General features: G+C 31.8%; 1 protein-coding gene across 8 annotated transcripts in view; it reads right to left on the bottom strand.

Moving 5' to 3' along the window:
* Nucleotides 1-8438: 8438 nt before the first annotated feature.
* Neto (Neuropilin and tolloid-like) overlaps nucleotides 8439-24999 on the bottom strand; it is a 110695-nt gene continuing 94134 nt past the window's right edge. For all 8 annotated transcript variants that reach the window (XM_089085181.1, XM_011647082.3, XM_011647083.3 and 5 more), the window contains 2 exons: nucleotides 15810-15947; nucleotides 8439-13884 (listed from right to left, as the gene is read on the bottom strand). In XM_089085181.1, the coding sequence (XP_088941307.1) occupies nucleotides 12832-13884; nucleotides 15810-15947 (1191 nt within the window). In that variant the 3' untranslated portion in view covers nucleotides 8439-12831. The remainder of the gene's footprint in view (nucleotides 13885-15809; nucleotides 15948-24999) is intronic.

The following is a 24999-nucleotide window of genomic DNA, read 5'->3' as shown; positions in this document are numbered from 1 at the left end:
AATTGCATTTTCTTGACTTTTGAGAGAACTTGCGTCAAGATTCTTCTTCAGATTGCAGAGAGATTCTTCTTGAGAGTGGAAGAAAATCGTCGAATTGCTGCGCTCGACTTGAAACTTGTTTCCAACTTTGAAAAATCATTCGATATATGCCATCAGTTTATTCTTTGTGTTAAAGTCGATAACTTTGTAATCACCTCACATTTCTGTGTATATATTTATATTTTTTATAAGATAAGAGATATCTTTTCCTAAGGAAAATATTATTTCTGCGATAAAAATTTAGCATGACTTTAACATATATTTCTCCGCGACATTGTGAATAATTTTCAGAACGTGAAGGATTACTATGTTGAAAGCGTATATTCACGTAATGAACTACAGGAAATGCGGAAAGAATATAAATCGCCGCATTAGAATTCTTTTTGACTTTAACGCCGATACCGTTTCTCACTCGTGCAAGGAGCTATCCGTTTTCGATCAGTCGCCGCAAGAGCGTTCCTTTTATTTAAAGGCAGCTAACACGAAAGGAACGGAAAACCGCGGTTTTAGGGCGCAAGTATTTGCACGGAGCATTAGCCTTAAATCCTTAATCGACATTCCCATTAAGGCTTGGAAGTTTAAGGCACGGAATGTGCATGTCGGTGCATTAATCCCGTGGAAACGCATTTTTCAATGTTCGGCCATTAATTTATTTAGCCGCAAAGTGCTGGCGCATGACTATGCTAATGTTCATTAATATGCATTAACAGTTGATCCTACCTTCCTCTTTCAATAATTCTCAATTCGGACTTTGTATTTGATCCGATGATGATAATTCCATTATTTCACACGCATAAGTAATATCGAACGGCTTGCACTTATTTTAAATCGCATACTGCATTAAGTTACGTTTAGATGTTATATTATACATGCATGTTATGTTATACATATATTTAGCATACAGAATATTATCAGAAATATTATATAGAATTATACAGAAACATTAATCTGATAAAAAGATAAAAAGATCTCAATCTCAATCTACAAGATCTACTCTTTACTCAGAATTACTAACGTAAAAACTAAATTTAACAATTGTTATTTTAATACGACTCATCTTTTTCTATTTCACATAATTATAAATCTTACAAGAAAATGTAGAAAAGAGCTCCTAATGATAATCTGTGCATACAGTTTTCAAGAGTCGGAATTACAGCTCGGTGCATATTAAAATAAATTTCAAGCTTTCACACCGATGTGATATTCATATTAAATATTTCTTGACATTATGTAAATTTTTTCTACTTCTGAGTGCCGCGTCTTTTATAAATGTTATAATTAAATCACTGTCCACTCGCGCGCTCGTGCACGAAATAAGTCTCCACGCCTTCTGCAGCGGCTGTTAACGCTTTTACGCTCCCTATGAAATACGGCGGATATGCCGGTAGGTGACGGCTAATGGCCGTATATTGTTTTCTGGAAGTATGCAATTTTTCCGGTATACTTCGCGAATAGTTGAATTATAAAATTTCTTCTTTATTTAAACGTTTAAAGATAGATTGTTTAGTAATAACCTCATTTTCATTTATGAAAATCTTTCAAATCTAAAGTATTTTGCCCGTTATTAAGGTGTAATTAGTATAATTAGAAATTTGTTAGCCGTCGGATTTCTAATGATTGATTATTATTGGCAAATTGCTAACTTTTGATATACAACGGAACATTAAACACATTATCCGGGGCTGTTGCATATGTATAGCGGCCGTTAAAATGTGACTATTAATGAAACATTAGCAAGAGACGCGTCGTTTAATTCGCAGTGCTCCGATGAACAAAATAATTGGATCAATCGCGTTTGAAATGGCGGAACCATTAATGTGTATTTATGCCTTTGCGAGACATATCGGAAAATACATCGTCTTCGAAAGGTAATGGCTTTGTCAAATAAAACCTGCACGAAAGGAGAGAGGAAACGCAATTTTCCAATAGGCCATTCAAAATGACGTCGCCGAGCGCATTTTAGAGACATCTTTAGTGCGCCATATGTCAGTCCGTTAGACGGCGAGGCGTCATGAAATCGTGATCTTCCAATGAGCGTAAATTCGCCCTCGGGCAATGAAGATAACAAGACGAGCGACAAATGCACTTTCAATGAAGTTTTACGTTCTCTCGAATTTACCATCCGTTTCGTCGTTATAGACGAAGTCGCACCCAGAAATTGGAGGGAAGAATTGAGTGAAAAATTTCTGGCTGCTTATAGTTTTATGTATACCTAAAATAAAATACACGCATAGCAAGAGGCAACGAAAAACTGATTAATTTTTTTCACTTTTGTTAAAATATAGTTTTTAAATCTTTTTACTCTTTTGCATATTTTGACCGATCTATCTCACCTTATGAAAATTTTTGTGGACTTTAAGTAAAGCAAATTTAATGAAAAGAGAGTAATGAGAAAAAAATATGCGAATACTCAGATTGAGTATAAATATTCAGATTGTATGAGAGATGTTTCGTAATGTTAACTTTTTGCCTCGTCGATATGATTGAAAAGTTTATGGCAACTTATAATGAGATCTCTTTGCACATGTATTAAGTAGTATAAAATTTAAATATATTTAAGGCTTTTAATGCCCCTTAAAGATCGCGGCGAGAAATTTAGTCCCCCCCAAAAAAAGAAAAAGGAAACAGCTTTTGAACGTTTTAGAACTTCTAGAAAAAAAACTAATGCGATTCAATGAGATGATCGTTTCTAATTTAAACTTATTCGATGAAATTTTATGTATAACCAGTAGCAGTCTTGTAAATTTTATATTATTATATTTGTATAAAATTCGTAACGCAAATAATAATGTAGAATATCATTGTGACTTTCACGTCTGAATATCGAAGTATTGGCGGAAGATAGTTCCTCTTTTCGATATAGAAGCACGAAAGAAAGTAAAATTTACTTTACGACCATGCCAGACAGAGATTCATTTGCTGGCACAAACGAGTAGATTTATGTATGTATAGATTTCAAATACATATAGAATAAATAAGACAGGTTTCTTCAATTATTTTTTCTCTTTCATGATAATTTATTTATGATCAATATTATGAAGGCGCAGAGCAAATTAAAATTTAACATTGAAATATAAATAAAAGCAAAAAAATAAATATTTCTATTATTTATTTACAAGTATTTATACAAGTACATGTTTTTCTGTTTTATTTTAAAATAAAAATAATATCAAATATTTTTATTTCAAATAATATTTCAAATAATATTCAGATAAATATACGTGTATTTATAATATATTGAGCCTATATTTACTGCAATGTTTGCTATTTCTGTATACGCATTATATATTGTGTACACATAAATGTAATGTAGAAAGTTCATTCCTGCAATTCCTTCGGCGTTACACAAACATTACATCGGTAGCCTCCTCCTTCGGGAGAACTCTGGGAATGTTTGTTTTACGATGGTGCATCATAAAGACACGATCCACCAATGAGCATAAAACTCTCGACTTCGGTGTCGTAACTCGTCTGACAATAAATACAGATGGAGTGGAAAGCTGTGCCCTATCATTCCGGTAGGACTCTTTTCCGGTCAGTCTGAGAGCTTCTGCAGCCGTATAATTCGCGAACTTCGTCACTGCCTGCATATCACTAAAATTTGTCTTGATTCTTTCGGATTCCATGGCGGTTACTTTATTCCGATTATCGTATTCTCTCGAGGAATTGTGAAGACATTTACGAAAAAGTGTCGCTATTTCGAATGATTGTTTTTGTGACAATGCAGTCGTCCAAACTTCTTTCTTTAACTCGAAATAATATTGGAATTCTAATTAAATTGCATTAATGTGATCTTGTTTATAGTAAATTCTTGGCAAAATAAGTAATAATAATAAACGATATAGTTATTATTAAAAGAATGTAATAAATTAGAATAGATAGAATAAATAGAATTAATAAATCACTTATAAAAATAAAACTTTAAAAATAAAAAGTAAAGAAAAATCCAAGCTAAATTTACTATTAAAATATAATCAGAGAGCTATTATTTATTCTCTAACATTTCTTAGTCAATAATAATTATAATTTATCACGGGACAATACACCCTTTTACTTATCTACATAAAAATTTATAAATTAATCTATAAATATATTATAATTATAATTACCAACAATATCTTTTATTAATACACACATATATCTTTCAGTATAAATAATTTAGCAATTATATATAAAACTACATTTGTTTATGCATTTTCTCAAAACTTTCTATATTTATAATTAAAAAAAGCTCTGATATGTATTCGAAATGTGAGAGAAACGCAAGCCTGGATAATGTTTCTGCCTTGCTGCAGAGCTCGTATTTCTCCAGGAAGTTTCGAATAAGTTTAACTCGACCAACCCGTCTGACCTCTCCCAGATTTTCCCTTCAAACCTCTCGATACAGAAATAGTAAGATTAAATTTCAACGGAGAAGAAAATAAATTCTGACTGCGAATTATCCGATTTACATATGCATAGTAGTTTGAGAGATGAAAGTAAAATAAATTAATTCATAATTATTTTAATTAATGTTTAATAATATACATATATTGCAATCATATTTCAATACATTTTTAAAAGTTGTATATAATTAAATTCTTTATATCTTGTTAATTTTTATACAAAACAAGACATAATAAAATAATAATGGTGATTGTAGACAAAACAAAATATGCTCGGAACAATTATTGAGTTATAACTTCAAGTTATGTACAGGTGAAAATCGACGAATCGCGGAATGTTTACAGTTTCTCCGCTAAGAAATGCATTACGAAGGATAAAAGTCGTAAAGGGAACGAAAGGAGCTCGTATTCTATGAAAACGTTCTCAGCTTGCGCAGACAATGTTTAATCCGTGAGGTAATGTAAATACTTTTTGCGGCGGAATTTTTCCTTGTATCGCGAACGTAGTGAGATTAGATCCATTTCGGCATTTATGTCGCTAAAAGTTTTACTATGCTGTTGTTAAAAATGTATTAAGTGTTGCTATCCTGGTATAAAATAACATGGTATGGTATAACATAACAATATTTAGCGACTTTGTGTGTAATATTATAAAATTTTACGATAAGCTTCTCAAAAGAAAATATTTTTCCTAAAAAATATAAAACCCAGAAATGTATATTATGCACAAATTAATAAATTTAGCACACTTTTCTAAGTAATGTCATATAATTTATATAAAATAACATTAATAATAGAATGCATACTAAACTATGTCTTATTTCTTTTACTTTTATAAAAATATTTCTTTTATAAAAGAATCTTGCCTTAATAATAACGAGCTGTTATATATTTCAAGACAAATTTATTCTTTCTATAACTTGCTTTGTACATCGTCTCGGTACACTTCATTAAAGGAAAATTAAATGCTCAGCTCTGGAGCAGAGAAAAGCGAAGATCTATGACACATTCATCCTTTTTCTTATTTTTTATTTCAATATCGACGGAATATCGATAGGCTAAACAAGTTTGAAGACAATTTCAATATGGCAAAATTTAATGAACAAAAATATAAAAGTTTCTTTGATCACGCAAAGAAATATCGCTATTAACAATCGCGATGCAGTTAAAACTTTACTATCTGATTAATCATTATATTCTACATTAGATTTAGATTTTGTACATTAAACAAAATATTTATAATCATAAATATAGTTTATTGCTATTTGGAAAGAAATAATAAAAAATATTTGTGTACCTAAAAATATTTGTCTAAAATAGTCGCATATTATATGTATTTTTCTTTTGCATTCCATGTTTACTAATTTTTAATTTTCTACTGGCGTCGAATCGTAGTCTTTTTACGGACGTTTATCACCAGCAAGTAAAAATTTAATCAGGACTGCGAACGAAAGTAGTTCTAATTCTCACTCTATTTTCTATTAATTATTCCGAGTTGTATAATCCAGATTATACTCCCGGAGATATCGCTAATTTCGACAAACCATGCTTGTACGCGCGCTTGTAGTTACAACTTTAATATAAAAAGTCTAGCTGTGCTTTCCGATTTAACGATTAAACAAAAATATCAAACAATACACTGGTACTAAAAATTCTTAAATTTTATGTGATATATATTTAGTTTTTTTCTTTCAAATTTTTGTTTAAATTTATTATTTTATATGTGCGTGTATGTGTGTGTGTGTGTGTGTGTGTGTGTGTGTGTGTGTGTGTGTGTGTGTGTGTGTGTGTGTGTGTGTGTGTGTGTGTGTATATATATATATATAATAAAGACAAATTTTGTTGTTTGTAATTTTTTATAGTCTGTTAATGATTATTACTTTTTAATTCATCTATAGAAATAATGAATTAATTTTGTAACTTATAAACATAAATACTAATTACAAAAATTTTATTATTCGTGTAATCTGTTTTAGTTTAGAGGAACATATAATATATATTATATAAGAGTATTTCCTTACATGTACCTTAAAAGAAAATATTTTTCTGAATATTTTTAGATATAACAAATGTAAGAAACCCATTTGGATTATACGACTTTAAACTCATAACACATTGCGCTGCAGAAAGATAAATGTTACTATTTCTTTGCTGACAAATACGTATATTTGTACCGCAGCCGGCAACTCTTCTGTACGGCAAAAATATTTAGTTAACATTGACAAATAGTCGGTAAAACGAGTGCACAACATAGTCCGCCTTCGTACAGCCTTGGAAAAAAGTATAAAATATATTTTTAGTAAATTGTATATGTATATATATATATATATATATATATATGCATATGTATATATATATATATATGTGTGTGTGTGTGTGTGTGTGTGTGTGTGTGTGTGCGCGCGCGCGCGCGTGTGTGTGTGTGTGTGTATGTAATTTAAATATATCAATTAATATTTACATATCTATGTATATATTAAACTAAGAATTTGAAATAAAAATAAAAATAATAAATTAAAATAGAATTGTAGAAATAATATTTTATTGATTATTATTATATACAAGGGAATTATATAATGAATAATAAAGCATGTCAAAAATAAAGTATTCTTTTAACTTTTAAAATTGAAATATATTAAATTTAAATTATATATTAAATTTAAATTTAAAACCGAATTTTTATACTAATTATATGTATTTAAATATGATTAATAACAAGGTATTTGAAAAATTTACTAAACACTTTTCTTAATATTAACTATTTCTTTGCAATTTCTTTGAGGTAATTTTCGGGCGGGGTTATGTTTGGTCAAAATGTGCAACCAAAAAATTGTTATATTCATACTGTGAAATGCTGTTTTCGTGGCACATCGAAACTTTTCGTCGTTATGCACGCTCAATGTCACCGCAGCGATAAATTGTGTGCTGCAAAGGTACTGTACGAGTGGCATAACTCATGCACCATTTCTCTACGATTCGACCGGCGACATACCACACAGTCGGATCTAGTTCATGAATAGTTTTATATTTGCTATGAATAAATTCATGAAGGGGAAACTGCATGCGCGTTTGTAACCTAGAAGTACTGAGAAATCAAAGTCTCATCGGTTTTGTTATCTCGACTGAGACATATAAATATATAAATATATAAATATATAAATATATAAATATAAATATACAAACATGAGCATAAAATAATTATATAGCATGTATAAATAAATCTCAAATTTTGTAGAAAATATAAAAGCAATATTATATTTTAAAATCATATGTATATTGGGAATAATATTACTGAAAATAATATTATTATATTTTTATTATTAAAATCTACATGTAATAAATATCGAAGAATTTCTAAATAAATCACAAAACTGACAATTTGATAATACTCAATAAATCTATATATTGAGTAATATATTTTACATGTAACAGTAAAAAGTTGCAATCATCATCGATCCTTTTGTAAAATTTCTCGCATCATTTGTCTTCATTATTTGCGTCTCATCCATTGTTTTATTTTGTCGCAAAGTTTCTCGGAAAAATCGTGTGGCAACATTCGTAAAAATTACTCCATTACACAGCAAACAAGGCAATTCAAATACTGTCCTTTTTATCTCCTCTGAAACGGAATTTAATCTTTCTAAAATAATTTCAACAACAATATATTATAAAATTTAAAAATACATATATAATATTTATTAATGATCTTCCAAATTTTTTATTGAATTATGATTACTTAAATAAAATATGGCAAAATAGATGTTAAACTCGCATTTCACATAAAAAATGTAAAAGCTAAAGTGTGCAAAAGATCGATAAAAAAAAAACTTCGCAGGTTGTAAAACGGTATCATCAATTATTATAACAACGATTTTAAAAAACAAATAAGATAATTGGAAAGAGAAATCTTTCTTCTCGATTTCTCTTCGCTCAAAGTTGACTTACCTTAAAAGCTCGCTAAAAGCTCCGTAATACATCTTGTTCGGATTAGGTAAAGAAAATTTGTATAGGCAGTTTACTTTAAAAGTACTATATTTATAATCCGTTCCGTGTGTATCTTCTTAATAATTGTATTGTAGAGAGTTTATATACAAATGTGTACACTCTGTACATTTTATTCTATATATTAAACATTAACACGTAATCTGTACACAAATTTCGAGTACTCAATTTAAATTCTGACTTGTCCCAAAACTGTGTTTATAAACATATTTCTCGATCATAATTAATACACGCACTATTTTCACGCCTTTTTGATCGATTTAATTTAATTGACTAATTTAATTTGCGATCTGGTCATGGATATAAAATTCTGCGCACGCAAGGTCGTATTTTTTGAGTTTTTTGGTATGTATGTATTTCTGCGTGAAGGCAGAGTTGAGAGCCGAGCAAAAAGGTGCATATAACATAAAAAGACATATAAAGATAAATCATACTTATTAATAAAGTATACAGATATTGATAATACTGTTGCATCGGATATATACGATTATATATATATATATATATATATATAAGTCACATATTTCTTTGTTATGAATAACACAGAATTCAATCTTCTCGACTAAAGAGGTTTTTCTTGGATCAAATTCGTAATACACACAAGTATGTACAATTATTCTATATTTTTTTAAATCATTGTTAATAGTTGTAATAATATTAGTAACAATAACAACACATACCATTTAAAAAAAAATATTGATTTTTATTAACATATTTCTTTTAAATATTAAAAAAATATATATTCAATGAATCCAAAAAATTAATTCAATAATTTATTTTGATTGAAAATTAAATTAATGTGAAGTCATTAAACTAAATCATTTTTGAAAATTATACAACTGGAAAGTAGTTTTAAAAATTAAATAATGAGACTAACATTTTATAAATAAATTGGCATAATAAGAGACATATCATATAAACAAGAAATAAGATTAGTATAAAATAATAATATTAATTAATCGTATATTAAATGAAACAATACAAATTATATTTTCTTAAGCTTAAAAAGAAATAAAGAGAATTTAAAAAAAGGACTGAAGGTGTAATCTAATTATTATAATTTATCATAAAAAGTTTGAAATGTTATATCACATCATTATGCCAAAACAAATTATGATAGTATACTTCACTATACCTCAAAAATAAATAATAATTTCTTATTAGTATCATACATTATTCTGTTTAATAGCTAAATTGTAAATTAGTAGACAGAGGAACAATATAGGTGTATAACATTGCTTTTAACATTTACAAGGAATTAACCACATGGAAGAATTAATAGCATAATCCAGCAGGAGAGTAGGCCATCTAGTGGTTTGCAAATAGAGTTTATAAAGGACATAGGAAACTATGCAGCCGTCGTGTGCATGCTCGCGTTATCATGCTTGGATGGTTATCAGACTGCGTGTGATTTCAGATGTCCCCGACGGCATTCGTAAAATAGACACAAGGCCGCCGTTTGTCCAATATTCGACTCACGCCCCGGGACATTGATGAAAATAAGTACCACGTTCGTAAACCGTGAACATCTGCGTGTTACCTGACCGGAAAAATTTGGCGCATGATCGAGCATGTGTATATGCATGCGTGTACATACATAAATTAATAAAATGTAATGTATGTAAATATGTGAATTGTATAAAGTGCATATGCGTATCGATGTGTATGTATGTATGTATGTGTGTATTACGAACTATAAATGCATTTGTTAAACTACCTGCTGACCGAGCGCGCGCAGACCCGCACATTTCGCAGGAATCACCACATGGAAAAATAGTTTGCTTAATATTATCGTCGTGTCTACTATCGTCGCGTACACCATCGCGATCTTCTTTTGACGCCGACCGATGCCAGTCGCATATTCCGCGGAATATCATTAAATGATACTGTAAACTAAAGAGATTTGAATTTATATTTCTATTTAGCGTTGCAATTCAATCGGCGCATTTAAATGCGAAACATAAATCGTTAGAACATCGTGTTTCACTTTTTAATTCTAATTCAATTTAGCGATAATCATAGAAAGAATTATTGAAATTATCCTCGTTGTTAAAGACAAAGTATTGTTTCGTGAAACAATATACGTAAACATTAGACATACGTGTACAATAGAAATATTTTGGATATCGGAAAAACACGATGCTCTATAAATCCATTGATTTTATCAAACATTCATTTTTTTCCTCAAACATTAATACCAATAATTCACAGAAGGTGTCAAATTATTTCAAATAATTAGTCGTTTCTGACGCACAAGGAGACCAGTGTGGTTCATTTTATTCGCGACTAAACGGGAAAAACCACAGGCTATCGTGAAAAATTATTTTTCTCTTCGGTTAACGAGTGATTAATAGCTCTCGATTCCCATTTCTGTTCCCGGGTGGTGTTACGTGTAAGAACGAATAAAGTTCCGTTCCCGATATGTTACGTTCCATTAAGCTCGCGAGATTTCGTAGAAATCAATAATCGAAGGAACGCGTTTTCTTATCTTATGCTGCCTCAGTATATAAGTTTGAAAAAAATTATTTAAATATTTAAAAAAATTATTATAGCATCTTGAAATTGCGAAGTTTATTTTATACCATAATAAAAGTAAAAATAACAATGGTCCAGAAAATTTAAGGAGACTTTAATATGGAAAAATGTCTGAAACATGTCGCTCAACTTTACAAACCATATAAATTCTTTTCCTAGTAAGATTAATTCTACTGGCGCAATATATTATTCCACATTGCAGTTTTTTAATAAAAACTACTTTAATATTAAATCAAACTTTTCACGTTGCTGAAAAATAAATTATGAGAAAATATTAGAATAATCTGTTAATGTGAATGAATCTGTTAATGTAAACATAAATACTATTAAGTATATATTTTATGCTTAAGTGCAAGTTCAAAAGCAAAGGAATCTTTACATTTTCTTCTGGAATCGACGGCGCGTTTTTTTTATCCATTTTTCTTTATGTACCGCGAATGTTTCAGGCGACTCGATTTAATCACTCTTAAATACTAGCACGAAGTTTAAGCTACGATGGATCTTTTTACACTCTTTTTCCATTCCATCTCATGATTCGTTCATCGCACGGGTAATCTGAAAAGTGGCGATCAATTTTATGTGTATAAAATGCATGATTCTCGATTTTACTTGCTTACGTCAGAAATTTGTTCGCGTGATACCGCCAAGAGATTGTCGCACTTGCTTGGTCCGTCCAATTGATGCGACAATATTTGTTTTATTTTTACTTTTGTTAAGAAATTTCAACTGTAAATCGATACAATTATCACCGCTTATTTGGGTCGCAAACACTAACGATAACGTATCGTAAACACGGCTATATACATAATTGATGTTCTTTTATCGCTCTAATCATGAAGTAGCTTACATCAACCTCGCACTTAAGAAAATTCACATTTTTTTTCCTTTGAGAAAAAAACATGATGATTTACACGTGAAGTCAAAGAATGCGCGCCACTGTAAAAAACGCAATAATAATGATGCAAAATTCAGTGATGTGATTTAAATCATAAAGCAGACATTAAAAAGGTATAGAAGCTCCAATCTCCTGGTCTAGGGATCTCTCTGTCATATCAATTGACCTAACAACGCATCGGAGAATGCCGAAAGATGATTTAGCCCCGTCCAATGAGCTTTGAGTACCGACCGTTCTCCTTGAGGGACGCCCAAACCTTCTCGCGGTTCGATTAGGCCAGGTGAGATACATGGGATCCATACTGCATCGCTCAAAGGCACTCCAGGTGATTGATGATCGCTGCGGGGGTAAATGCGTATGCGAGAGACACCCGCAATGCTGCCAGGAAAGAGATGGAGTCCTGCATCTGAACACGGGTACCCTGAAGCCCTCCGGTGGTCGCAGAATTGGCAAGTCGTGCAGCTTCAAAGCCGCTTTTGCTCGCCACGGTTTCGAGATCAGCGAATCACCCGTCGTCCAACCACCAGTGCGATTTATCGAGCGCGGCATGGAAATATCGTCGAGTCGAGGCTCCTCGTTGACGTTGATCGAATTAGAGCCAGACATGTCACTGATTGTCGCTGATCCTTTTAATTCAATGGTTTCATCAGCGAGTTCCTTGACATGTTTCCCTCCATTCGGATGGATAAGCCGATCAACGATTTCGGACGGCTGGCCAATCCTCGACGATTCACGATCACAGAAATCATTGTTCGCAAGCAATTTCTCGCCCGATTTCTTGCGATCGAGCGCATCGCGACACGTGGATCAGGAGGAAGAGTTTGCTTCTACGGTGGAGCTTGTCGAGGCGTCGTCGTCGAGAGAACTCTGCGTGGCGACGGTCACCTTGTTCCCACTATCGCTGCAAGTCAACGCCGAATAATTTTGACGGGGATGGCGTCTCTTGTAGGGCTCCCAATCCCCAGGACTCCGGCGTCAGTGCGTCGCGATCACATCCGGGGCACTCTTTGTGCTCTCTATACTAAACGGCCGTCTTTGATCCACCTCGATCACCGCCTCCGCTCGATACCTCGGATCCGGCGTCGGCTGAGGCTGGCGTTTAGTGGGTGTATTACCGGAGGAGTGTTGTGACGTGCTGGACGTGGTGTTACTAGAGCCATGACCGGACCCATATATAGAACTACCGTATCTCTCGCCGGAGCCCACAGTGGCTTGTCGTACGAACTTGGGCGATTGTCGATAGACGCCGCTAGACTCTCTACTGGGCTTGGGACTCTGAAATCTCTGGTAGGACGGGTACTCCAGCTGTTCTGGATACTGGGCAGTTTGTGGCACGGGCAGTGGATAACTGGATTCGTGCGTGGACCAGCCGGGTGGCGCAGGTATAGGATTGTACTTCGGACAAATACCCATACTGCCATCCCTTCCGCGAGATGCCGGACTACAATCGGAGCATTGAGAGATGCTTTGTTGCTGTGAGCTTTGTTGTGACGATTGCGAGCTCGGTTGCGACGATTGAGCACTCTGATGAGACCGTTGTGGACTCTGTTGCGACTGTTGACGATGATGTTGATGATGATGATGATGATGATGGTGATGATGATGAAGGTTGGTCCCATTTTGGGAGCTGGGAGGGCGCACACCAAAGGTTGTGAAGCCTAATGGTGCTACTGCATCTGGTATTTGTGACTCGAAAAGACTTTCTCGGGTTTGACAGTAATTATCGCGCATCTCTGGCTCTTCGCTGGATTCCTGCAGACGTTCTTGAGTGGCGTTGCTCACATTATTACTTTGATGAATATCGGTGATATCATTCGTATTAAAAGTCATCTCAAGAACGAGCTCCTTAGTGTATTCCTGAGGTATCATGGTGGTGGGTGGTATTAATTCCTTAGTGGGCAAGACTTCCAAACTGGGTGACTCGCTGCCATGATCATGCAGATCCGTTCTGGAAGTTGAAATTGGACACGGTGTCGATTTCCGACCAAGTTCGTCTAAACGATTTTCTCTGGATTGCCTTATGTGCTCCTACAAGAAAGCAAAGAGACGATGCGTGCATAGTAACACGAGCATAAAATTTATTAGTTTGCAAATGCTATACGCTTAAAAAAATAATTTATGCATGTTTAATTTTTGCTCACAACGTTAAAAAATAAGATAAATTATTTTATTTATTGTATAAATTATTTATTTGCACCACAGAAATGATAAAAATGTAAGTATAAATTATAGTTTTGTTGATTTTAAATAACTTATTTGTGGTTCTTTTCTCTGTTTTTATTCCATTTCGTGTATTTTTCTGAATTGAAAAAAATTACTTTTAACAAAAATTATTATTAATTAATCATAAATAAATCCAATGTTTTTATAAAAATATGCAGTAATTACAAATATCTCAATTTAAAACAAATAATTTTAATTGTTTTTTATAATTTATATAATATTAATTTTAATAAAGTAAACAATATCTCTATATTATTTTTTAATCGTTTAGTTTACAAATTGTTTTGTAATTGCAATTTGCATATAATTGTTGCTGAAATAAACTAAATTAGGCACAATATATAATTATTTATACAATTCTGATTTAAAATCTTAATTTAAATATAATAATAAATTAATATAATAATATATCATGACATAAAATGTGAATTTATAAAATATTTTGGTAATTAATAATACTAGTATTTCAAATCAATGACGAACAACAAAAAATGACGAAAACACATACTTATGTAATTTTAACAAAACCATAACAAAAACCAAGTTATACCAAGTTTAGAAACACTTTTTGCTGCTTGAAGACTTCTTGAAAACTTTACTGTCAGCACGACTTGTCAAGTTGCAAGTCATAGTGATATTTCTACTTCAATCTATTTTTAAATCAATCAAATAAAATTGACAAAAGCTTCAACTTTAAAATAATGTAATGTAAAACATGAATTGTTATTAACTTGAGATCTTTTAAAAATTGAAGGTTTTCTTTTTAAAAGTGTTCTTTTAGAAAATAAATTATAGATGATAAATTATAAATTATATTATATCTCTGTCACTAAATCAAAGAGATCTTTTTTTTTCAATTTTTTTAAATATAATATACAAAATGTAAATTTATCTTCCCGTTTCTCTTTGATCTATATATAAATAGAAACTTAAAATAATAAACAGTTAATATTTTATATTACTTTAATTTAATATATTGTAATATATTGTAATTGTAATTGTAACAATACGTAATTATATTGTAATAATAAGAAAAAGAACTTTAGATATTTACGTCGTCATAATTATTATTTAGAAAAATGCGATCGCTATATGCAACTGAGATGTAACTATGTCAATCTACAATCTAATTGAACACATGTAACGTTATCTAATAACTTACTGTAACATAAATGACTTTTGTCAACAGTATGAAGAAAATTGAAAAGAATTGATTTTCAAATGTTCAAGATAAATGAGAACATAGTTATAAAAATCAATAAAACTAAATTTTTACATTTCCTTATGCAAAGAAATAAAATATTTTTGTCGTTTCTTCAATTTTAATAGTAAGAAATTGAGATGTCACATGATTTAAGCAATGTCACTTCGCCAAAAATCTATAAATTTTGTGGAGTTATTGAAATATTCCGCATAAAAAAGCCCTTTCTTCGACACTGTAGGAGAGAACGTATTGTCAATTTTCAATAAAACTTGCAACCAAGTTTCGATCGTAACCAATAGTTTCATATATGGAATAAATAATGGAATAACGGAATGAATATTTACAAAGGAAAACATCCATGGAACAACTCAAAATATCTCCTGAAATGTAGCAGAAAACCTTTACATATTTCCGTGGAGACTTCGTTTTCCGATCTTTCGTTACTATAACTGAAGTACTATAACTGTACGATGAGACGAGAGAGAACGAACGCGTGATTCGCGTTGGAAAAATAAAATTCACTCACCTGAATAATACGGTGATCGCGGATGAGCTTCCGAACGCAGTTGAAGACGAAGGCAAAGCTCATGCCAAACATAATTAGAGAGAAAACGACGAGGATTATGACGATGTGCTGCGAATCGATCAACCGTGCCTTCTTATTCTACAAATAATGGAATTAACCATACTTTTAATATTCTTGATCGTTATCTATTAATTTATCAATTTAACAATGTAAAATAAAATTTTTTATTCAATAAAAATTAAGATCATACGAAGCGTAAACGTCACAAAAAAATTTCAAATTATTTAATTTTTTAATTAATAAAACATATATATTACACATCTTAGTAATATCATGTTTTTCAAAAATAAATAATTATTAATTTTAAAGATGGCTTTTTTATTTTTGATACTACTGTCTCTTTTGTACTGCAATGTGTGTTTAATTTAATTTACATATACAGATACAACAAATGATTATAACTGTACTACTTGTAATGTATATAAACGTATACAATAATTTTATAAATATTATATTTTATAAATATTATAAATATTATATAAACATTATATCACTGCATTAAATATTAATAAATGTTTATTAAATGTGATTGAACCCGTTGAATTAAATAAAAAGTTGGGAGATGGAAAGGCAATTAATTATCACTTAATTTTAGCTAGAGCTTTTCTCTGTAACTTACAGACGCGAGGTAGACTCGACAATGGCTTCTCAAGATTCACGCGGATTCATCGGTGTACCTCGACATCGTGGCACGACGTACAGCCTCTTGTCATTGTCGTTCTACCCCGTTTCCAACATTTATCGGCTACAGAGGTGTCGCAGTAAATGCCTTCGCGAAATTTCAGGGGAACGTAACATATTACGCAGGAAGGGTTCACGCAAAGGAGAAACTTGCGAAACATCGCGGCGCATAGAATGTATGAAGCAAGTAGGATCGACGCGATCCATCTTCGTCCCTGTCTCTTGCGTATCGTCCTTTGTCTCATAGAATGGCGATGCTGCCGCGGATTTTGCCTGTTTGCTCCTTGTTTACTTAAGTGGTTGCAGCGGGAGAATAACTCGTTGAAATACTACTTTATATCACGTTTGTACAGTCAAAGTACAAAGTATTTGACACTTTACTATTTACAATGGATAAAATAATAATTTATTTGATAAATAAGGGAATAATCGTTTTTTAACAAAAATTCTTTTCTAATAATATAATGTCTCTTCGAAAACATATATTTTTTCTATAAAGTGAACTAGGACTTGTATTTTCCTATTTAGCTCCTTCATCAACATTTTATATAACGCTCTCATTAATACATATATCTTTGTTTCAAATTTTGCAAGCTTACATTTACGTATTTAACTGATTCTTGCCTTCTATGAACGACGAACGCATTTCTTGAGGTTAAATCGTTCTGCTGACATAGCAACTTTACCTTCCACAAAGCGTTGCAAATTTGCATACTCACGCAAGTAGATACCATAATTAAATCATCAAGTACACTTTAGATGGTGAACAAGACTTCATTTAGATAAAACGAAAAGATCATAAACTTTATAATCATTTGTAAGATTTTCATGCGGATTTACACAAAAAGATCACATATTTTATTTTCTATGTGCACATATATTATATTTCTTTCTCTCTAGGCTAATTGATCAATTTTGTTTTAAAACATAAATTTATTTTTAAATATACGGAAATAAACAATTTTAGAAATTTTATTGATTTTTCAAAAATATAATTAAAAATTTTTTTTACAATTGTATAAAAATATTCGGTGACGTAAATTATTCATCATAGCACATTCGATGACCGGGAAACTTCGCATACGGGAAGTCCTACAAACTTACATTATGCAACGTGTTGTATGCGAGTCACGTTATATATTCACTGCTTACACACTAATAACTAATTTCAACGGACCAGTCTTGCGCGCCACTGACACAGAATTAGTTTGCGTACATTATTGCTACTCATGGATCCAGCGTGGAATGCGCCGTTAAATCATGAAATAATTTATATCGGCGTCACATGTTTGTGTTCGCTTACATGCTAGTTCAAAGAGATGCCGTTTTCCTTTCTTCTATCTGTGTATATGTCTCCGTGTCCCAGTGGTCGCGCTATAATTTCTCGGCGTTTTTTTCTTTCGTGCCCTATCCAAGTTGAACTCGTTGCGCCGACAGCGAAAACATGTCCACTTAAATCCGAAATGCTTAACGTGACGGAAAATCAGTTTGTACGAGCGTAAAATGAGTACGTACAACGTATAATCGCAGCATATTATTCTCAGATATTTTGCACTGTAAAAATAATATATGACATATTAATAATTCCTAATACTTTCTCTTGCATATTTATGTGTGCATATTAAAATTTATATCTCTGTTTATTCCAAGTGTGTGTATATGTGTGTGTGTGTGTGTGTGTGTGTGTGTGTGTGTGTGTGTGTGTGTGTGTGTGTGTGTGTGTGTGTGTGTGTACACAAGAGAAAATATTAGGAATTATTAATATATATGTATATATACATATATATATATATATATATATATATATATATATATATATATATATACATACATACATACACATATATATATATATATATATTATATATATATATATATATATATAATTACATAAAAAAAATTAATAATTAAAAATCAAAGCAAAATAAAATTGAAGTACAACAATACATCCAACTTTAAAACATATAAGTGATCAAAAGTATTATTATCGTCTCATCGTGTAATATGCGATTGTACTCTGTAGTGGATTCCACGCCCTCAATGGATTTCCACAACCATCGATCATATTTTTATAGGAAAGGGAAACTTTTTAACGACTGAACGTTATGTTACGCGGAAAACATGTCGACAAATTGGCTGACGACAACCAAGAGGCAAAAGCTGGAAAGCAGTACGACGTGCCAAAATCGCAAATCGTGTCGAATAAAAGCTACCACGGCAATTATGAGGATTACGCGGATATTAAGTTCTCCTTTCGCCATGTACTCTGGGATATACTATTATAATGCCTATCTCAGCGTCAGAATTTTTCAGTGCTATTCCTAAGTCGCATTCATATCTCCCTTTCTTTTCCTCTTTACACATACATACTCTCTCTCTCTCTCTCTCTCTCCCCATCTCTGTCTCTCTTGAAGGAAGAGTTAAGCTGCAAAGCCGTGATGTCGCTCCGTATGTGGGCGTATGAGTAAGCGGCCGAGAGAGGAACACGAAAAGAGAGATTGCACAAGTGGATGCTTCCTTCTGCTTCCGTGAGTCAGAGTGGTTTATTGTTATGCTCATACGCCTGGAATCATTGCACGTTTTCGTGGATACGCCGTTCTACATAGCGCTCTGCATTGGAGAGCCCACTGCGCGCAAATGACACCTTTTGTCGGCTTCACCAACGGGAAATTCTACGATAAACGACACGGACCGGAGTTTAGGTGTTGCTTTCGCCACGTAATTGCGCAAATATCAAGATGTGTTAACGAGACATTTGAGAATGTTTCCTCATGAGTTGAGTTCATTAAACTCTTTAAATAATGAAATTGTTATTTCTTCAAATTGCATTAGCATACAATTATATATTATATATATTTAATAATTAGTTTAATTTTTATTTTATTTTTAGTTTATTTTAGTTTATTTTTTATTTATATCAATGCATTTAAACATATTTTAAATAATATTGGCTTAATATCAATTTTAAGATTTTTAGCGAAATAATAAAATAGAAATACAATTTACTCAATTAGAATTATATTTTATGAAATAGGAGATACACACACATATATATATATATATATATATATATATATATATATATATATATGCAAAATTTGGCAGCTAATCGACAAATATTACTTGTATTAAACACGATTCGTAAAACATTCCTAAAAGCACGTTATCTTTTACTTACATTCTGTTCCATTACATGATTGATATTGGCCATCGTATAAATGCATAAAACGATCATACGGATTTATGGTGATTGGCATCGATACGATAGATACGAGTTTGAGCGAATTCGAAATATGTTCTATTTTATCCCACGTTTCCCAATCTTGCAAATTCACTAATATGATATATCTTTTTTTGCAAATGTCAGTATAGCAGATTTTCAAAGAGTTCAACATGACACACGACACATCGTCATGCTGTTAGAATATTCCAACTCGCAAATTCCTTGTTACGAATACTAATATAGAATGATGTGAGAATTTGTGTAAAATGATATATCAGTTTATTGGCGGACTTTCGCGTGTTTTCACAGGCGAAAATTTGTACTATTTCAGCAATAGAAATTCTTGACCACATCGTCGTCGTCGCGCGAACGATGTTGCGCGCAGTATAAGCTACCGAAGAGATAAAAGTACGAGAGCTATTTTAAATATTTCCGCTATTTATGGCACCGTATTCGATGTCCGTAAATGCCAGTATTCACTCAGTAAATTCCGATCGCAGGATGTTGCTTTGAATTATTAACATATGAACTATCGTAGATAGCTTTCACGAAAAGCTTATTACGATATTCGCAAAAGCGAATATTTTTACGGAATTCTTGTATGTAATACTATTTTTAAAAAATATTTCTAGAAGAATATTTCAGATATATATATCAATATATAACAATTTGATAACATTGGTTATCAATATTCTGAAAAAATAGCTAGTTTAAAAATTATATTATTTGATTAAAAAGCACAAAAGCAACGATAAACAATCGAGCAGATTACCTCTGCAAAATAATTTTCTCCTCGCAGCAGGATACTAAATTATCCCGTAACACATCGCGTGATTTAGTATGTGAATTAGATCTATTGCATTTAAGTTAGAAGTGTACTATTCATTAAAGTATTTCAGGCAGCTTGGGTACACCAGCGGGTCGGAACAATGTTTAAGATCAACAACTATCATCAATTCACACGCATTCCCTCGTGTGTTCTCAAGAACACAAAGTTCTACGTGATATCGACTACTTGCCATACTCTATATAGACACAGTATAACTAGAAACAGTGTCCCTGCATCTGAACGCCGCAGAACCCCGCGTCGAATCTTCTGTTTCGCCGTCTGCAGAATCGCGTTTCTTTCCGAGTGACAAGCAATTTCTGGAAATGTAGAGTCACGCTCGGTAAAATTTACGTCCTCCCATCCTCGATTTCCGTGTCAGCCCGTAAAGACATTTTTACGAGATCGGAAGTATTCGCGCGTACTTCAATCGGCTCGTACTTCAATCGCGAACGAATGTCTATTTTATGCTTCCCTAACGTCAGAGAATGAAAGGAATTAATATTTGTATTTAAAATCGCTAGTTTTTAATTAATGCCGTTCAGTTGGCTCGACATCGTAAAGTTTTATATATATAATAACGTAATGCAAAATGCAAGCGTTATACATTTCCTTCAATTTTTCCTGTACTTCGCGATTTAATGATTGCTGATTAAATAATATTAAGGATTGTAGATCGCAAAAATATTGATTAGTTTGGTTAGAAATCGTCTGGTTCCATACATCTAATTGGCAAGTATTTTAAAAATCTATCTCGAAACCAATCATTTTACTTTATGATTTTACTTCAACTTTATGTCTCGTTTTTGCGTGACATCTTTCATAAGGATATTAGAAATATTTTTTATCAAATTGTGTAAATACGTGCGCCGAGAAAGCAAATGGAAAGAGGAAAACAAATGGTAACTCCGTTGGAAAGTTTCTGCAGGAAAATAATTAGTCGCTACCGGGATTACCGAGAAAAAGGTTTGAGAGTCTCTCATTAGCAAGAGAGAAGAAACCTATGTACGCGTGAGCATCTTGTTGCCTTTCCGATGCACTTCCTGTTTGTTCTCTTATCGCCTTTTCTCGTTCGATAAGCAACCTCACTAAAGAGGTTGCTCATTAGGGAACATTTTCTTCGGCTTCTCTGTTGTTAACATATTAAAACACAACTGATCCATACGAATTACAGAATTACGTTATATTAAATTCACTAAGCTCGATAAACAAAAATTATTAAATTAACATTGATATCGTATTTTTAACCTTTTGCATTTCTGGTGCTTTTTTATTTTATAGACAATAGAGATTCGCGGTATGATTGGACAAGATCTTGAGCGCCTATTTTATTGAATTTATTTCTTATTTTATTTTCTTTTATTTTAATTATAAAAAAAACAACTGTGGCACAGTGTTATAACAACATTAATAATATTGAAATTAAAGCAAAATTAAATATTTTAACTTTTATCGATATATATTTTAACTTATATCGATAATATATTGTATTAACGTTATAATCATTTATACGTTATAATCATTTATAAAAATATTGCGTGAATTTTTCTATAACAAAAAGGTTTACTTAATATGCCCGAACATATGATATCTTTCTACTGTTTCCACGCCATATTCCGACATTGATTCTCGTAGTTCTGAGACTCTGAAATATGATCATCCTCTCTGAACTCTCATATCATTTTTCCCACCAACGCACGGTTTTCCTTCTACGATTTACGCTGCTTGCCAGCACGACGCGCACTTTCAGCTATTACGATGCTGCCGCGCGATAAAGGGAACGAATCTCCCTTTCGCTACACATCGGTATAAAATTGGATAGAACCCGCGCTTTCTCGTGCACCGCGCGAGCGCATAGGTCGCGATTTTGTCGCGCATTTCGTCCGTACGAGCAATTTCGCGGTCGAGTTCTCTTGCGCGGACGACAGAGTTATCGTGACCGTACCCTTTCCTTGGTTTACTGTCACGGCTCAACGACGTAGCTTCGAAGGGTTTATCGGAACTGATGCCCGAACTGAAATCTGAACGTGATTACATGAATTCTAAGTTATTCGTTTATTTGTTTTATTCATTCATTGAAATGTACATGTATGTATATTTTTCCGTTATTTTGTTTTTAAATAAATCTTTTTATATTAAAAAATAAATCAAATATTAAAAATATATATTTAAAAATATATAAATAAATAACGCAAAAATATGATCCAACATTACATTTTTCTCAGATGTATATTTCATTATAAAGCTTGAGCTTAATATATAAGTCTCATCTCTTCGGGAATATCCCATATATAATTCTTGGGCAACTCTTTGAAAGATTCACGAAGAAGCTTTAAACAGGTATAAAGTTAGATTCATTTCGCACACGCGATCCCCAGCGTTTATATTTTGTGATAAGAAAAAATAACAATATCATTTTAATTCCCGAGGGCGATTTAATTCTGTAATCTTGTAGATAGTAGAATATTTTATCATTCAACGTGTAAATTTATATGTCATAATTATATGTTATAAAAATGTACCCAAAATCTCCATAAATCTTGAAACTCAACGAATAGATATCATATCTAATTTTTTGCAATATGTGAAAAACTAAAATTAATAGATAAGAATAAAATTGAAAATGTGCGTGAAACGTAATATAAAGATTTTAAATATCGTGGAATTATTTTGCAAATGTTGGAATGGATCACGTTACCTTTTGTGGCATAGGTACATCTGCTGGATGGGATTACAATTATTAAAAAAAAAATGTATAACTAGCCGTATGAAAGTGCCGATAGTTATGGAAGGTCCGCGTGAAAATGGACAGGCAGGATGGCATTTTTGACTATTACAGTCTTTAATTTAATTAATCGCCGTTTTGTGCACGGTTGAATTAAATTACAGCATGATGGCGTGTAACGCTGAAATGCAAGAATCTACTTTAATTTCATCGTGATCTCGTTTCTGCGCTTCCAGTTTTTAAAATTAAAAAAATTTCACATTGCACACAGCATTCAATTGTCAGAGTATATATATATATATATATATATATATATATATATATTGCTATAATGCACTTCAATTACAATTACTATGAGTGAAATTAAAACCATTCGTTGCATAGCATTCATTACATTCAATTGCGGAATAATTTACGAGCTGTGTACTTTCAAAATTACATTAGTATGGTACAAGCATCTTTAGCGTGGCCCATGATGTAATTACTTAAAAAGAGAAATAACTTTCCTTTAGCAAGGAATTTATTTGTAATTTAAGTTGCGCAAAATTTAAACCAACAAAAGTATCGTGTTTGTATTTAATTATTATTAACTGTCAAATGATTTTCGTAACAGAAGAGTTGTAAGCAATAATAATAAATATTACTAAATGCAAAATGCTCAAATATAATTATTTTCATATGTATTTTATTCTTTGTTACTTAAATCAATATAAATGCATCATGAGAGAAAAATTCAAAGTACGAATACGAACGTTTACTTATAATTTAAAACCTTTGCTTATAATGAAACAAGCAATCGGTGGCAATATAAAATAAAATGCTTAGTACAAAATATCTCAAAGTATCTGTTTTTGATGTCGACATTAAAGTAATCCTGGAACGAAGTTTCATCCGTTAGTGAAAGAATCGGAATCGGCATGAAGAAATGAGATTTAATTCCAAGCCGTTTCACGAGCGCTCATCTTTTTCAAGTAATTTTACAGGGACGCGTACTCATTTACTGATGATGTGAAAGCAAATGCAATATTAGCGTAAAGGGAATAGGAATACTATGACTTTGAATTCTTTTCTGCAAAAATTCCATTTTATACTATTCAACAAAAAATTAAATGAAAAGGAAATAATACAACTATAGTTATATGTTAAAGATGCAAGCAAATTCAGTTCAGAAAATTCTAAATTGATATCAAGAGTATATTAGTTATAAGTAAGTAAGTGTATATTATAATTAAGTTGTTAATTAAATTTTTTACAATAAAACATAAAATAGTAAGTAACAAGAGTACCTAATTAGTTTTTCTATAATTAAAAACAAAAATTCAGTTAGATTCTTATTAGCGTGAATTTTGTTAATAAAAAATTTTAAAAATTTTTATCACATATGATAATCTTTTAATAATTAATCATTGTCAAATTAATTTAATATGTTTCTCTGTTATTGATTTATTCGATGAAATGACATTCGGATGGACATGTCGTCGAAGTAAATAGTCACTTTTCTATCATTTGTGCAATAAATTCGTTGCTATGTTGCGACTGACAAGTAAGTGAAAATGTTTATTTTCGACTAACAAAGCGGCAAAGTGCGTATTGTACATAGTCACTGTAGAAGATATTAATAGTCACTGGCCATTTAGTTACAATCATTTGTGCGAATTGAAGTTATCTGCATCAA

Source organism: Pogonomyrmex barbatus, unplaced genomic scaffold (assembly GCF_055798465.1).
Source record: "Pogonomyrmex barbatus isolate J1 unplaced genomic scaffold, ASM5579846v1 scaffold1, whole genome shotgun sequence".
In the NCBI taxonomy this organism is placed as follows: Eukaryota; Metazoa; Arthropoda; class Insecta; order Hymenoptera; family Formicidae; genus Pogonomyrmex; species Pogonomyrmex barbatus.
Note: the sequence above shows the minus strand (reverse complement) of the source record. Positions and strands in the feature narration are given on the sequence as shown.